The following is a 17,294-nucleotide window of genomic DNA, read 5'->3' as shown; positions in this document are numbered from 1 at the left end:
GCAATATCTCAAGAAGGCCTTGTGGGAGTTTTTTAAATTTGGCACAAACGTCCACTTTGACTCAGCGATGAAACGTTTAGTGTTTGATGGTCAAAGGTCACTGTGACCTGTCTCATTTTGTGAACCTGACATCTCAAAAACATCTTGAGAGAATTTATTTAAAATTGGCACAAACGTCCACTGGGACTGACTAAACGGATTAGATTTTGTGGTAAAAGGTCAAGGTCACCATGACCTGGTCTGTCTCATTGTTGTGAATGCGTGTCTTATTCTTAAGAAAACCTTGGGGTATTTTTTTCAAATTTGACACAAATGTCCACTTTTAGTAAGGATGAGCTGATCAGAATTCAAAGAAGTCAAAGGTCACCGTGACCTCACATCCATCTCATTCTCATTCAAGCAATATCTCAAGAAGGCCTTGGGGGATTTCTTTAAATGTTAACACAGACGTCCACTTGGACTGAAGAATAAACTGATTAGAATTTTGTGGTCGAAGGTCAGTGTGACCTCACAAAACATGTTTTGGGCCATAACTGAAGAATTCATTCACTAATTCTGACCAAAGTTGACACAAATGTCTAACAGGATAAAATAATGAAGGTCAAAAGGTCAAAGGTCAGCTTGACTGTGACATCATCATGTTTTAACGTCATATCTCAGGAACAGAAGGGGAGACATTTGGTCAGATACTGAATTGGTGACTCTAATCTTGAAACTGTGCTGATTGTATAGATCTTCTGTGTGTGAAGCATCCATGTTTTCACTGACCTTCAACGTAAAATGCAGATCTACAAAGTTTATGTTACGAAAATATTCACAAATGTTTTTCATTTACTTGAAAATTTATTAAATACATTCAGATATTTTGTCGATCTGTTTACACAAATATAACTGAGACAAATCTTTATATATATAAATAAACGTGTGAAAATCACCTGAGGAATTTTAGTCTAGCTCCCGACCAAACTTTAAATATGTTTTCTGTAGTTTTTAACTTATTCTTTGATCAAATACTCGATGTCCACCAACTAATTTGATCTAAAAATATTAAAAATGTCTTAAAAACAATCCAACGTGTGTTACAGTACAATCTAAACTCAGTTTAACATACGGAGGCAAATTTGTGTAAAAATTATTTGTGTGGACAGATCAACAGCTTGTGTGTAAATGTGTAATCTGTTAATATAAAACACCAAACAAGATTTGTTAACTCACAAAAATATTTTGCAGACATAAAACAGATCTGTAAATTCAAAAATAATTCGCGTAAAATGCTAATCCACAGGCGCAGAATTGAGATCCACAAATAAAAACTGAATTCACAAATATTTGTTCAAAACTTTAAAAGTTTTTGATAGAAGATAGATATTTTGTCGATCTGTTCGCACGAATAATACCGACACAAAGCTGCCTCCATACGTTTCTAATAACCAGACCAAATTATTTATTTAAAAAACCTTTATTCATGATTTAGTGAAAAAAATCACAGTTTGACTTCTGAGTAGCTTTTTAACTGTTGGCATCACATTACAGTAACATGTAAACAAAAAGAGATGTCGCCCTCCTCCTCCTCCTCCTCCTCCTCTCCACCCTTTTAGCCATCGTCCTCCTCTCCACAGTTGTCATCCTTATCCTCCTCATCCTCTCCTCCACCCTTTCAGTCGTCGTCCTCTTCGTCATCGTCGTCCTCTATCACCCTCTCTGTTCTCCTTCTTTTCCTCGCCCCTCTCCTCTCCCTCCTCTCCTCTTCCTCCTCCTCTTCGTTCTCCTCTTCCTCCCCTCCTCCTCCTCCTCCACCCTCCTCCTCCTCTTCCTCCTCCTCCTCCCGGGCGTTGCAGCGGCTGCAGTGCCTCCTGAACCCTCCCAGGAAGTGTGACCTGAAGCAGCAGAAGGGGCAGGCGTAGCGTCCGGGCCGGTGAGACGCCCTGACGTGCTGCTGCAGCCGGCTGGGCAGGAAGAAGGAGCGCTTGCAGTCTTTGCAGCTGTACGGACGCTCCACGTCGTGGCTGCGCACCACGTGACTGATGGCGAAACCTGAAACACAGGCGGAGATTCAATAAAACTTTATTCAGATGAGCAGCAGCTGAAGTGTCTGACGTCATGAGTCTGACGGTGTTTTCTAACCTGGATCCTGTTTTGCCATGCGTTTGTGTCTAAGTGACAAATGAGAACGCTGCAGTGTAACCGCTCTGTTCACAGCGTCAGCGTCCGCCCATTAACAGTGTTTGCTTTTGTCTCTGACAGGCTTCAGACTGTTTGAGTGTCAGACAGCTTGATGAAAGGAGATAGACGTTTGTGTCAAAGAGTAAGATCCTTTTGTTTTGCAAGAAATCACCATCACCAAACCCACCAGACTGTCGTAATTAGCAAGAATTCTTGAGTGTGGGCCAAAAACATTTTGTGAGGTCACAGTGACCTTTGACCAATGAGCACCAAAATCTAATCGTTTGTGCCAAATTTGAGCAAATTTCCACGAGACCGCTGAGATATCATATTGTCAAGACTGAGACCAACAAAGTTACAGTGATGTTGACCTATGACCACTAAAATCTAATTAGTCCATTGTTAGTCCAGCGTTCTTGAGATGGTGTGTTCTCAAGAATGAAATGGACAGGGTAACTTTGACCTTTAACCACCAAAACCTAACCAACTCATCACTGAGTACAAGTGGATGTTTGTGCCAAATTTGAAAAAAAATCCTTCTAGGCATTCTTGAGATATTGCGTTGGCTAGAATGAGACAAAGAAGGTCAAAGTGACACTGACCTTTGACCGCCACAATCTTATCAGATAATCGCTGAGTCAAATTTGAGTCAATGTCATTAACAGTCTGAGCCTGTCGGTGACACAAACACTGCGACACAGAAAACTGATTTCAGCCTTATTATAGCCTCTGACTTGTTTTATGTTGATGTGTGGGCGGAGCCTCCTGAGAGGTATCCGACATGTGATACCTGCAGTGTCAGAGGGAAAGAATCTGATTGGTTGATGAACACGTGGAAGCGGTACCTTTCAGTTTGGTCTTCCAGCCACAGATCAGACACACAAAGCGGTTGGAGATGAAGCGCACCACTTTGGCCGTGGCCTCCATCTCCTCCTTCAGCAGCTCCCCACTCAGCCCGGCCCCCGGCTCCTCCTCCTCCGCCCCGCTGCTCTGAGCCTGTTTGGGCGTAGCGGCGGAGGTGGCCCCTGCATCCCGTCTGACGGCCTGGGCGGCGTATGCTTTGGGGATGTCATGCTTCCTCACCACGTGGTTGACACCCATAGCTTTCAGCTTTGTCTTCCAGCCACAGATCAGGCAGTGGTAGCCGGCGCCGTCAAACATCAGGACACTCTCGTCTCCTTCAATGTCAGCTTTAACGGGCCTCACTTCCTCCTCCTCCTCCTCCTCCGCTTCACTCTTCACTTTATCCTTCCCTCCCTCCTTCTCCTCCTCCTCCTCCCCTTCCTCCCCCGCCTTCTCCTCATCTCCGCCCCCCTCCCTCTCGTCCACGCAGTGTTTGGAGATGATGTGTTTGTACAGCTTGGTGAAGTCGCGGCTGGTATAGAAGCAGTCGGAGCAGTGGAACAGCCGAGCCGTGCTCTGGTACATCACGATGTTGCCGAGGCGACCCACCACCACGGAGTCCAGGCAGGCGGGGTGAGAGGCCGCCATGTGGGTCAGCTGATGGGCGTGGCTCTTGGAGAAATGGCCGCAGAGGGGGCACTGGAGGTGGGCCGCGACGCCACCGCCTGCTTCGCCACGTGTTTGGATGATGACAGACATCGCTGGTGTCTCAGAGCCTGGACAGGGACAAATAAAGTTAGACATTCGAAAACTGACAAAGGTCAAAATTAAAGGACAACTTTGGTGTTTTTCAGCCTGGACCCTGCTTCACCGTGGAAACGGATCCAAGAGACAGACGTGAACCACGGGTTAACAAAGTGTGTCTTTATCTTTCATGTAGAAATATAACGCTGCGTTTCTTCCACCAACAGGGCTCTCATTTTAGTGTAGAGCGTCAGACTGAATTTACCAACGCACCATGTCAGGTCACTCACTCTCCGGGACCGCCAGTGTTACTTGAATAAGTAAACACTGACCAACGGGACCAGACTGGCCGACCCGTATGCTCTCACTCAGTGGATGGATGATGTCACAGGAAGCCAATCTTACAAAGGAGGACCACACTTGTTTGTTTTGCTATGGAAGCTAACGTTAGCTAATGTGCTAATATTTAACGTCGCGTGAAAATCCAATATTTGTTTTGCTATGGAAGCTACCATGTGCTAATGTGCTATAAAGTCCGTTACAGAGAAATCTAATATTTGTTTTGCTATTGAAGCTAACATTAGGTAATGCGCTTTAAAGCTAACATTATGAGGAAATCTAATATTTGTTTGCCAACAAAGCTAATGTTAGCTAATGTGCGAAGAAGTTAACGGTTAAGAAAAATACAATATTTGTTTTGCTATTAAAGCTAATGTTAGCAAAGGTGCTAAAAAGTAAGCTTTACAGAGAAATCCTATAATTGTTATGCTATTGAAGCTGACGTTGGCTAATCTGCTAAAATCTAACTGCGGTGAAGTCCAATATTTGTTTTGCTATCGAAGCTAATCTTAACTAATGTGCTGAAAAGTTAGCATTACAGAAAAATCTGTATTGTAACTAATTAGTTAGGTCCAGGTGGACGTTTGTGCCAAATTTGAGTTAAGTCTCAAGGCCTTCTTGAGATATCCTGTTCACAGGAATGACACAGATGAGGTCACAGTGACCTTGATCTACGAGCTATATCAAATTACCTCCGTACATGAATTTGAAGCTCTAACAGAGAGTCAATATATCTGATTAGCAGGGTCCAAGTGGATGTTTGTGCCAAACTTAAGGAAACTCCCAAAACCTTGTTGACATATTCTGTTTAGAGGAATGAAACAGATGAGGTAACCGTGACCTTGACTCTTGACCTATACCAAATTACAGATCTTTGTGACAAAGAATATAAAGCTGAAAAGACAATGTAACTGAATAGGTGGGTCCAAGTGGATGTTTGTGCCAAATTTGAGGAAACCCACTTAAAGCCTTCTTGAGATACTGTGTTCACAAGAATGAGACAAAGAGGTTACAGTGACCTTGACCTTTGTCCATTAAACTCTTATCACTTAATCACTTAAGTTCAAGTGGGCGTTTGTGCCAAACTTTAGGAAACTCCCAGGGCCTTGTTGAGATATCCCGTTCACAGGGATGAAACAGTGAAGTCACAGTGACAGTTTGAGAAATTTTCTGATCTCAGTACCGTAAATCTTCAAGTTCCTGAAAAGGCTTTTATTGTGAAAGGTTCAGTTTCATTGATGGAATGATGAATGAATGAATGAATGAATGAATGTTTAAGCACCACCAGTGTCGGTTTGAACCCTGTGAGTTCAGATTTATTCACGTAGGACACAGACATACAGTAAAGACATCACAGATCTACATGCTGTCATTTTAGTTATTAAAGTTTCAGCAGTGAGTAGAACCCTCACCCTTCTCTTCGCTCTCCTCATCATCCTCATCATCAAGACAAAGTTCATTGTTAACATCCTTCGGCGCCACTCGGTGCTTCTCGCTCTGACTGAGCTCCTCCCGCCCGGCCGCACGGGGCCGTCCCTCCCTGACGCAGACAATGAGGCGGTCTTCACTCCCGTCGCTTTTCGCAGACGGTGCACACACGTTAAAAGAGTTCTTTATCGTGTCTGTGTCCAGTTTGTCCCACGCTGTGACCACCCAGTCCACCAGCAGGCGGCGGGTGGGAGGTTTCAAGCTCCCCCCGGGTGTGTACTCCTTATCTGCGTCCCCCGCTGCCCACTGCTTGTAGGCGTCGTATACGTTCTGCCTGAAGGGCTGCTTCCACGTCAGATCGGGGGGCTGGACGTATTTTGCGCAGCCTCCTGGAATTGCAGCCATCGTGATGTCGTAGCCACATTCCAGCTCAGCTTTGGTGGTGGGGCCCATGTGGCAGTGGTAAGAGTCCCACACCAGGAGCCGTGGGGTGCCGTTGGATTTCCCCACCACAGACTGCAGCCAGCGTGCGGCGAGAGCGTCGCTCATCCCCCCATTCACAGACATGTCAATGACAGCGCCAGAGATCTCCTGCTGCGCCGCCCCCACGTCACCATCAGCCCCTCTGAAGACAATGAAAGGCTTCAGTTTGGCGCCATCCGCTTTGGCGGCGAGGACGACGGTGAGGCTGCTGCTCTTGTGTCCCTCTGCCCCTTGTGTGTCAGCTGTGGGAGGCGCCATGTCACCAAAACAAACGGCAGTCTCGTCCATCACGATGATGTCCCGCTCTAGAATCCTCCTGGAGCTCACCGTCTTCCTGATGTAGTCGATAAACCAAACGAGTCTGTCGGTGAGAAGTTTCGGGTCTTCCTGGGGCACAGTGGTGCGACGCCGATGTGATAGGTTGTTGCGCTCTAGAAATTTTTGCAGCCAACCGGTGCTTGCCACAAACGTCTTTCCTCCATCGCTGACGGAAGGGTAGATCTCCAGCGCTTTCTTTTTGATCATGCTCCTCGACACTCTCTTTTGTTTGTCCCGCATCGAGCTGATCCATTCGGAGAGCCGCTCCTCGAGCTCCACGCTCACCTTCTTCCTGCCGCCGCCAGCTAACCGTGCTCTCCCATGGTCCCCCAGGAGCAGCGCCTCCTTCTGCTTCCTCCAGTCTCGGACTCTTTTGGAGTCGATGTTAAAGAGCCTTGCAGTTTTCTCTACTGAGTTTTCCTCCGCGAATTTCAAAACCGTCTCTTTGAAGTTGAAATCAAATTTCCGTCTGGTTGCCATGCTTCAAAAAAGATGGCAGGGACTGAAATGGGACAATAACACTTCACGTGAGTCATCGAGAACATCAAGAACATCATCATACTGAGGTCAGAGTGACGGCGTGAACGGTAACGACAGGCGCCCTGATTTGTTTTGGCTTCGGCCTTAATTTGAGAGAATATGGTAGCTCTAAAACCCTGGTCTAGCCTCGGAACATGTGATGGGCATTACCAAAAACTCTGTGATACTTCCAGTGGTGGAAAAAGTAATCAGATACTTTACTGAAGTACGGAGGCAGATTTGTGTCTAAATTATTTGTACTAACGCATCAATAATCTGTGTGTTAATGTGTAATCTGTAAATATAAAACAACACCACACATATGAAAGATGTGTAGTAAATTTACAGATTAATGAAAAACACTTGTGACTATCTTCCTAACATTTAAAACTTCTTAACAGATATTTGTAACTATCTTCCTAACATTTACAACTTTCAGATGTTTGTGACTATCTTCCTATCGTTTACAACCTTTTAACAGATATTTGTAACTATCTTCCTAACATTTACAACTTTCGGATGTTTGTGACTATCTTCCTAAAGTTTACAACTTTCAGATGTTTGTGACTATCTTCCTACAATTTACAACTTTTTAAACAGATATTTTTGACTATCTTCCTAACGTTTACAATTTTCAGATATTTTTGACTACTTCCTAACATTTACAACCTTTTAACCGAAAGTTGTGACTATCTTCCGAACATTTACAACTTTCAGATGTTTGTAACTATCTTTCTAACGTTTACAATTTTGGAACAGATATTTGTGTCTATCTTCCTAACATTTACAACTTTTTAAACTTATATTTGTGACTTCCTAACATTTACAACTTTTTAAACCTATATTTGTGACTTCCTAACATTTTCAACTTTGGAACAGATATTTGTGTCTATCTTCCTAACATTTACAACTTTTTAAACTTATATTTGTGACTTCCTAACATTTACAACTTTTTAAACTTATATTTGTGACTTCCTAACATTTTCAACTTTGGAACAGATATTTGTGTCTATCTTCCTAACATTTACAACTTTTTAAACTTATATTTGTGACTTCCTAACATTTTCAACTTTGGAACAGATATTTGTGTCTATCTTCCTAACATTTACAACTTTCCAACAGATATTTGTGACTATCTTCCGAACATTTATAATTTTCAAACAGATATATATGTGACTATTGTCTTTAAGTTTGCAATTTTATAACAAATATTTGTTTATCCACTTTTTTTGTGAATATCAATTATACGCTTGTGAATTTGAAACACATTTATATGTTATTTGCAAATCTAATTTATATTTGACAAATAATTTAAAGATTTTTTTTGTATTTGAGGAAAGTGTTTTTATTGTTTTAGATTAAATTAGTTTAATTAATTTACAAATAAATGAAAAACATTCAATAAAATGTTTTTCCTTAACATTTACAACTTTAAAACACTTACTTTTTATCCAGTTTTTTATTTGTTAATTTCAGTTCTCCGCTTGTGGATTTGCACTTTTATTGATTTATTTATTTTTAATTTTTTGAATTTAAATATTGCTGATCTGCTTATTCATGCATTTTTATTGCAAAATGTTATTTTTTGTTTCTTTTTTCTAGTTTACAAATCTTTTTTGTATTTTGAAGTTGTTTTAATTTCACAGATGCTGCAATAAGAAGCTGACTGTTGATCTGTTAACACAAATAATATAGACATAAATCTGCCTCCATACAAAGTATCTCTACCACAGAAATACTGTGCTGCACGTTAAAGTCCTGCATTGAAACACTTTAAAGTATGAAATACATTGAAGTACAGTTAAAGTACTGCAGTAAATGTTTTATATTAATGTAGTGCAGTAAAGAATAGTATTTCTCTCTGAGATGTTGTGAGTTATAAAGTGGCTCAAAAATAAAACTATTGATTAGGTGCAGTGCCTGAGTGGATGTTCTTTCCACCACTGGATATTTTATAGATTAAATGATTAATTGAAACATAATCAATAATGAGGATGATCCTCAGCCCTGCACAGAAACCTTTCACCAGACCTCGTTTATTTTTTACGCTATTTTAACAAACTAAACGTGATAGTGGGAACAGTGGGACTGAAGCTGACCAGAAACTTGTGTGCCCAGTAAGGTGACTGTTACACGCATTATTCCGGGTTAGTCCCGGGATTGTGACGGCAGTGTAATAACGGTGAACGGCTGCAGCTTCACGTGTTGTAACAATGGGATAACGAGCCGCAGCTAACAGGCTAACTCCCCGGCTAACGCGCTGATAAAACCACATTTTAAACCATCTTCTCCACCCACCTGCCTCCGCTGCCGACTGGGTTTATCTGTCCTACACCTGCTCCACCCGAGCCCACCGGAAATTCACCCCGAGGAATAATTTTAGCTGCGTGAAATCCTCATGATTTCATCGGACCCACCGAGCAGCTTCTCCCCCTTGTTTACCTGCAGCTCTCGGCCGAGCTCCACTTATCGCGAGATTTGAATCCTGGTTTAATTTCGTTGCTGTTGTTTAATGTAGAAATAAACCAATAAAAACATAAATATCAGAAAAATAAACAAAACAAAACTGTAACAAATAAAGTTTAATACACAAACAGGTCAGTGACTTAAAGCTGCTGATGGTGTTATATAACATTTATGTAGATGAGATGATTCATCTGCTGCTGAGTAACTGGGTTAGAGTGTGTGTGTGTGTGTGTGTGTGTGTGTGTGTGTGTGTATGTGTGTGTGTGTGTGTGTGTATCCAGGGCGCACTAAGGTGATTAATTAAGCTATTTGTGGTCCAGAGAAACACACACACCTGCCAAGGAGGGCAGGGAGGACTACGTCTCCCATCACCCACTGCAGTATGACGTCATCCCTCAGCCAGGTGGGGGACCTCTCAGCTGTCACTGGCTGCTGCGGGAGATGCTCCGTTGTTTGGTTGCCTAGCAACAGTTGTTCTCCTCCCATTACCCCTATCCTAATCTTGACCACCTAGCTTTTAAAGTAGTGTCACAGTTAGCTAATTGCTAACTTAGCATTAGCATAAGTATTGAGATGTGGCCTTCCCGTTACCCTTTTCCTAACCTTAGCCGTACTCCATATAATGTAATGCTTAATAGCTAGCTAATTACTTACCTAGCATTAGCATATGTAACGAGATGTGGCCTTCCAATTACCTTTTCCTAACCTTAACCACCTCTCCTTAATTGCTAACTTAGCATTAGCATAAGTAGCAAGATGTAGCCTTCCCGTTAACGTGACCCTAACCTTAACCACCACTTATAATGTAACATTTTCTAGCTTTCATGAGCTAATTGCTAATTTAGCATTAGCATAAGGAACTAGATGTAGCCCTCTCATTATTATTATTCCCATCCTTATGCTAACCCTAACCACCTCTTGTTTAGTGTAATACTTCATAGCTGAAGTTAGCTAATTGCTAATTTAGCATTAGCATAAGGAACTAGATGTTGCCTTCTCATTATCATTATTCCCATCCTTATGCTAACCTTAGCCACCTCTCGTTTAGTGTAATACTTCATAGCTAAAGTTAGCTAAAGGTTAACTTAGCATTAGTATAAGGAACTAGATGTAGCCTTGCTGTTACCCTTATCTTAACCTTGACCACACCTCCTTTAACGTTATTGGCTATTATTCGCTAACTTAGCATTAGCATAAGGAACGAGATGTAGCGTTCCCAAACCAAACACAAAGTACTTGTACTCGAGTATTTGTACTTTTAGTTACTGTGTAACTGGACTCTGAACACCTCACTTCAGTCAGCTGGTGCTTTTACTGCAGCAGGGGATGATTGAAACAGGAAGTCTGGGGTCGAGAGAGGAGGGAGGGGGCTTTTATTGTGGTAGGACGGAGGAGGAGGAGGAGGAGGAATCTGTGTTTGAACTTGTGTTTTCAGTGTTTGTCGGCTCAGATTCACTTTCACACACACACACACACACACACACACACACAGCGGGCGAGGACGACATGCTCTGCTTTAAAGGTGAGGTAGAGGATGGATGATGAAGAATTCCATAAAGACATTTGCTGCAGATTCTCGAGTGTGTGTGTGCGTGTGCGTGCGTGCGTGCAGAGTCTTTTCCAGATTACAGCTGCTGCAGTCCTCTGTGCTGTCTTCCTGCTACTGTTACTATGGTTACTGCTTTGATACCATCCCATAGTACTGCATGTAGTACAGCTACTTCCTGTGGTCCTGCTGCAGCCAGCAAACTTGGATCTTTGTTTTGGGTCAGGAGACATTCAAAGCTTTAACACGTGTGTGTGTGTGTGTGTCTGTGTGTGTGTGTGTGTGTGTGTGTGTGTCGGTGGTAGCGCTGGCGTGTCGAGGCAGGCTCAAACCCTTTCAGCATCCAAAACACAGCTGTTTCTGTAACACACACACACAGTGAGGAGTGATGGAGGCGACTGTCTGTCTGTCCGTCATGGCATTGCGGTGTCTCTGACGTGTGTGTGTGTGTGTGTGTGTGTGTGTGCGTGCTGTAGATGACACGGTTAAAGACACTGGAGTCAGTCTGGAGGACAGAGGGATGAGAGCTCCTGTCCTCAACAGGACTGACACATAGAGACAGACAACCATTCACACTCACATTCACACCTACAGACAATTTAGAGTCACCAATTAACCTGCATGTCTTTGGACTGTGGGAGGAAGCTGGAGCACCTGGAGGAAACCCACTCTGACACAGGGAGAACATGTCAGAGCACCTGGAGGAAACCCACTCTGACAGAGGGAGAACATGTCAGAGCACCTGGAGGAAACCCACGCTGACACAGGGAGAACATGTCAGAGCACCTGGAGGAAACCCACTCTGACACAGGGAGAACATGTCAGAGCACCTGGAGGAAACCCACACTGACACAGGGAGAACATGTCAGAGCACCTGGAGGAAACCCACGCTGACACAGGGAGAACATGTCAGAGCACCTGGAGGAAACCCACGCTGACACAGGGAGAACATGTCGGAGCACCTGGAGGAAACCCACTCTGACACAGGGAGAACATGTCAGAGCACCTGGAGGAAACCCACGCTGACACAGGGAGAACATGTCAGAGCACCTGGAGGAAACCCACGCTGACACAGGGAGAACATGTCAGAGCACCTGGAGGAAACCCACACTGACACAGGGAGAACATGTCAGAGCACCTGGAGGAAACCCACGCTGACACAGGGAGAACATGTCAGAGCACCTGGAGAAAACCCACACTGACACGGGGAGAACATGTCAGAGCACCTGGAGGAAAACCAACGCTGACACAGGGAGAATATGTCAGAGCACCTGGAGGAAACCCACACTGACACAGGGAGAACATGTCAGAGCACCTGCAGGAAACCCACACTGACACAGGGAGAACATGTCAGAGCACCTGGAGGAAACCCACACTGACACAGGGAGAACATGTCAGAGCACCTGGAGGAAACCCACACTGACACAGGGAGAACATGTCAGAGCACCTGGAGGAAACCCACACTGACACAGGGAGAACATGTCAGAGCACCTGGAGGAAACCCACGCTGACACAGGGAGAACATGTCGGAGCACCTGGAGGAAACCCACGCTGACACAGGGAGAACATGTCAGAGCACCTGGAGGAAACCCACACTGACACAGGGAGAACATGTCAGAGCACCTGGAGGAAGCCCACGCTGACACAGGGGGAACATGTCAGAGCACCTGGAGGAAACCCACACTGACACAGGGAGAACATGTCAGAGCACCTGGAGGAAACCCACGCTGACACAGGGAGAACATGTCAGAGCACCTGGAGGAAACCCACGCTGACACAGGGAGAACATGTCAGAGCACCTGGAGGAAACCCACGCTGACACAGGGAGAACATGTCAGAGCACCTGGAGGAAACCCACGCTGACACAGGGAGAACATGTCAGAGCACCTGGAGGAAACCCACGCTGACACAGGGAGAACATGTCAGAGCACCTGGAGGAAACCCACGCTGACACGGGGAGAACATGTCAGAGCACCTGGAGGAAACCCACGCTGACACAGGGAGAACATGTGGGAGCACCTGGAGGAAACCCACGCTGACACAGGGAGAACATGTCAGAGCACCTGGAGGAAACCCACGCTGACACAGGGAGAACATGTCAGAGCACCTGGAGGAAACCCACACTGACACAGGGAGAACATGTCAGAGCACCTGGAGGAAACCCACGTTGACACAGGGAGAACATGTCAGAGCACCTGGAGGAAACCCACGCTGACACGGGGAGAACATGTCAGAGCACCTGGAGGAAACCCACGCTGACACGGGGAGAACATGTCAGAGCACCTGGAGGAAACCCACGCTGACACAGGGAGAACATGTCAGAGCACCTGGAGGAAACCCACACTGACACAGGGAGAACATGTCAGAGCACCTGGAGGAAACCCACGCTGACACAGGGAGAACATGTCAGAGCACCTGGAGGAAACCCACACTGACACAGGGAGAACATGTCAGAGCACCTGGAGGAAACCCACACTGACACAGGGAGAACATGTCAGAGCACCTGGAGGAAACCCACACTGACACAGGGAGAACATGTCAGAGCACCTGGAGGAAACCCACGCTGACACAGGGAGAACATGTCGGAGCACCTGGAGGAAACCCACGCTGACACAGGGAGAACATGTCAGAGCACCTGGAGGAAACCCACACTGACACAGGGAGAACATGTCAGAGCACCTGGAGGAAACCCACACTGACACAGGTAGAACATGTCAGAGCACCTGGAGGAAACCCACGCTGACACAGGGAGAACATGTCAGAGCACCTGGAGGAAACCCACACTGACACAGGTAGAACATGTCAGAGCACCTGGAGGAAACCCACGCTGACACGGGGAGAACATGTCAGAGCACCTGGAGGAAACCCACGCTGACACAGGGAGAACATGTCAGAGCACCTGGAGGAAACCCACACTGACACAGGGAGAACATGTCAGAGCACCTTTTCCCTTTACAAATATTTGTAGGTCATTAATTTTTCATTTATGTTTTTTGTCTCAACAGCTTTTTATTTCAACAAGTATTTATTTATTAATTCTTAAGGGTTTTTATTTCTGTTTTTAAAAAAAATACTTTTGAGGTAATTATGTTTTTTTTTTTTTATTTGTAAAGTTTTTTTATGTCTTAAATTCATATATATTCGTGTAAAGGTGTTTATCTCCATCAGTTGTTTGTTTGATTCACAGGTGTGTTGGTCACTCTGTCATCAGTCGTCCATCTGTTCTCGTTTGTCTTGTTGAGTTGAGTTTATCTACTGTCCCCTTTAAGAACACCTGAAACCTGTCACAGGACGGATCTGGACTATTTTCTGAGGCGGATTAATCCACATTTAATGCTGTGGTCAATGTTTGTGGCAGCAGGACGGTGTGTGTGATGATGATGATGATGATGATGATGATGAAGGAGGAGGAGGAAGATGATGTATCACACACAGACTGAGGATCAAACGTCGACCTGCTGTTGTCTGATTGGTTGTGAACCTCCCGGCTGGACTGGGCACTGAGGTAAATACGTGTGTGTGTGTGTGTGTGTGTGTGTGTGTGTGTGTGTGTGTGTGTGTCGGCCATCTGCAGACCTGGATAATCCCTGAGAGCAGATTAGAGAGGAAACACAGGCACACACCATCAACACCTCCGAGAAAACATCTCACTGACCGCAGACGAGCTGCTATGAGGAACCGCTCTGCCATTTGGGAAAGTTTGGGGGACATCGACGACGTCTCTGAGGCTTTTATTGTGAAGGAATAAGACTTTTAAAGTTTTGATTGGCCATTGGTGACGCAGGAGTTTTGAAGCTGGTGTGGAAACACTTTTACTTCCCTGAAACACATTCGGACTTTTTTTTAGCTTTTATTGTGAAAATCAGAGGCTGCACAAACATTTAAATGCTTTTTGTGATGGATGATACTTTTACTTTGAAAGAGCTCTGAGCGGAGGACTCTGTTTGTGGATTGTTGAGTGGTTTTATTTTGAAAATTGACATTTTTAAGGATTTATTTTGAAATCGTGTGCAGTCGTGAATTTGATTTTTATTATGGTGAGTTGAAACATCTGTTTTTAAGAACCCGGGGCTTGTACTTCGAAGGATTAATTAGAAAGAACAGAAAAAACAACAAAAAGAAGTTTTGACAATGGATTCAGAAATTTCCGGGGCTCTTATTGTGAAAAGATCGTCATCGTGTGATCCGTCCTGAGGGCGGAGGCTGACATCAAACAGCCAATCAGGATGATTTCCTATGTGGAGTGTCTGGGCAGGGAAGGGGCGGGGCCTGGCGTGGGGTCAAGCTGCTGGAATGGCGATCCCGACGAAGAGCGCGATGAGCTTCTCCCGCGCAAGATGGCTGCCCTGCAACCGAAAACAGAGGGCAGCCTGCGTCGGCGCCTTCTCAGTGCCAAACTCCACCAGCACCACGGCGCCATTTTGGGGCTGAACGCGGGTGGTGCAGGCAGACCCGGGACGCCCTCAGGTGACAAAAAGCCCCTCCCGCCTCACCTTCAGTATCCAGGCAGCAGCCCTTGGAACCACCACCAGCACCTCCCCCCACGATCCCACGTCCACCCTTCGAATGCTCATGGGAAGCTTTTCCTCGCCCCAGAGACTTATGGGAAACTCAGCCAACAAACCCCACCCCTTCAGCTACCACGCTCCACCTACCCAGTCCTCACCCAGCGGAGCCGGACAGGTTCATGCCCCCCCACACCGGAGCCCCGCCCCGGCTACACCCTGCCCATCCCCTCCCCTCTCGGCGCTCCACCGCACCTCAGGGAGCCAGAGGTGCCGCCACAGTACCACTACCGGCCGAGCAAGAGGCGCAGAACTGGGTTCTTCTGCTTCAGATCCCGCCGAGGGAGGAGCTCCGGGCTGGAGACGACACAAACCACACCCCTTCTGCATAGAGGTACTGCTTGAAATTCTGTGTACTAGAATTGACCCTCTTATGCCCCATGTCCACTGCACGCTTCAGCCAGACTCAACTTTGGCACCAGGTCCTTTCCTCTACCACATAAAGTATCCCTGTTTAGTGTAGGCTGAGTGACACTTGCTGAATCCATATATCTCCAACCAATCAGAGGAACATCTGCATTTTGTCAACTGACCAGTTCCAAATCCCGCTCCTGTTAGTTTATCATGAAAGGATAAATTCATGATGACATCGTGTTTATCCAAATAACTAACACCAAAATTTACTTTTGGCCGTCACATAGCCGTCATCAGATGATCGAAACAAATAGATGTCATCTTGATCTTTTCTGGCTAATGATAAGTCACATCATCTCAAAAATATGTCGGCAACCAACCAACCTGTCCTTTTCCAAATCTCTTAAACTGAACTCGCACATGCGTCTAAAGGCTTAAGTATACTTGCTGCACGAAACGTGTGCAGTTTTCGTGCATGTTTGGCTGCCACGCATATTTTGTGGTCGTTTGGCGTGTAGACCACACACTTTGCTGCGAGGTAGCGTGACGTGTACGCAAGATGCAATATTGACATCAACACTAGAGGCGCTCAGGTGAAGTATACCTAGAGACTGTGAACATGAGGTCAGAGGTGGACTGGTGAAAAGGATATAATGGAATGAAAGATGTAGGAGCAAGGTAGACCCAGAAGATGGCGGTAATGCAACGTAACAGATGCCAACCGCTGTAAAACTCCAAAGAAGAAGAATTCCCTGTGCTTTTCCTCATCGATTGCTCGCTTTGGTAAAACAAGGGAAACAAACTCCCTATGTGATTGGTTAAGGGGCTGCATATACCATCTCCGATGGCGGAGGAGACGACGCCTTTTCCTCTGCCGAGATCTTAACAGCAATAAAATTACGATCTCCTCTTCATCGAGAGTGTCCATGTTTGTGTTTATCCTGAAATACACTGTCACCGCCTTCCTCGCTTTTCGTGACCTCTGTGTCTGAGTGCTGCAGTCTGCCCCTAGTGGAGACCACCAGTATCAGGCACGTTTGGCCACGCAGCAAGTATACTTCACGCTTAAAATGCAACTCTAAAACTCGCACATGTGTACGTCTAAAACGCAGCTCTGGAACTCGCACGTGCTTACGTCTAAAACGCAGCTCTGGAACCCTTTTTAAATAAATAAATTGAAAATTGAAAATTGAACTTGCACATGCCTACATCTAAAATTGCGGCTCTGGAACTCGTGTGTGCGCATGTCCAAAACAATGACTCTGGAACTTGCACATGCATACGTCTGAAACTCTGGCTCTGGAACTTACGCGTGTGTACGTCTAATACGGTGACTCTGGAACTCAAGCATTTACCAACAGCACTGAAACGACGTCTGGCAAGATGGGTGTGATGACATGTTGTGCGTGTGACCCAGAGATTTTAAAAAAGCAGCAGTTAGCAGCTAACAGCGTCCAGAAACGCCTGCAAAGTGGGAAAACAGTGATGTCCAAGAGTTCCAAGAGTTCCATCTAAAAAAGAAGCCG

At 45.3% G+C, this 17,294-nt stretch overlaps 2 protein-coding genes across 2 annotated transcripts; one reads left to right on the top strand and one right to left on the bottom strand.

Moving 5' to 3' along the window:
- Positions 1–1,443: 1,443 nt before the first annotated feature.
- LOC117249958 (uncharacterized) lies at positions 1,444–9,295 on the bottom strand. The gene is made up of 4 exons (XM_033615874.2): positions 9,136–9,295; positions 5,502–6,820; positions 3,009–3,782; positions 1,444–2,034 (listed from the first exon to the last, which is right to left on the bottom strand). The coding sequence occupies exons 2-4, from the start codon at positions 6,796–6,798 to the stop codon at positions 1,658–1,660; spliced, it is 2,448 nt and encodes an 815-aa protein (XP_033471765.2). The 5' UTR covers positions 6,799–6,820; positions 9,136–9,295; the 3' UTR covers positions 1,444–1,657.
- A 4,973-nt stretch (positions 9,296–14,268) lies between these two features.
- LOC144461961 (uncharacterized) lies at positions 14,269–15,759 on the top strand. Its single transcript, XM_078166010.1, has one exon. The coding sequence runs from the start codon at positions 15,076–15,078 to the stop codon at positions 15,757–15,759; it is 684 nt and encodes a 227-aa protein (XP_078022136.1). The 5' UTR covers positions 14,269–15,075.
- The last annotated feature ends 1,535 nt before the right edge of the window (positions 15,760–17,294 follow it).

Source organism: Epinephelus lanceolatus, chromosome 24 (genome assembly GCF_041903045.1).
Source record: "Epinephelus lanceolatus isolate andai-2023 chromosome 24, ASM4190304v1, whole genome shotgun sequence".
Taxonomy (NCBI): Eukaryota; Metazoa; Chordata; class Actinopteri; order Perciformes; family Serranidae; genus Epinephelus; species Epinephelus lanceolatus.
The sequence above is the reverse complement of the archived record's forward strand: the minus strand, read 5'-3'. Positions and strand labels throughout refer to the sequence as shown.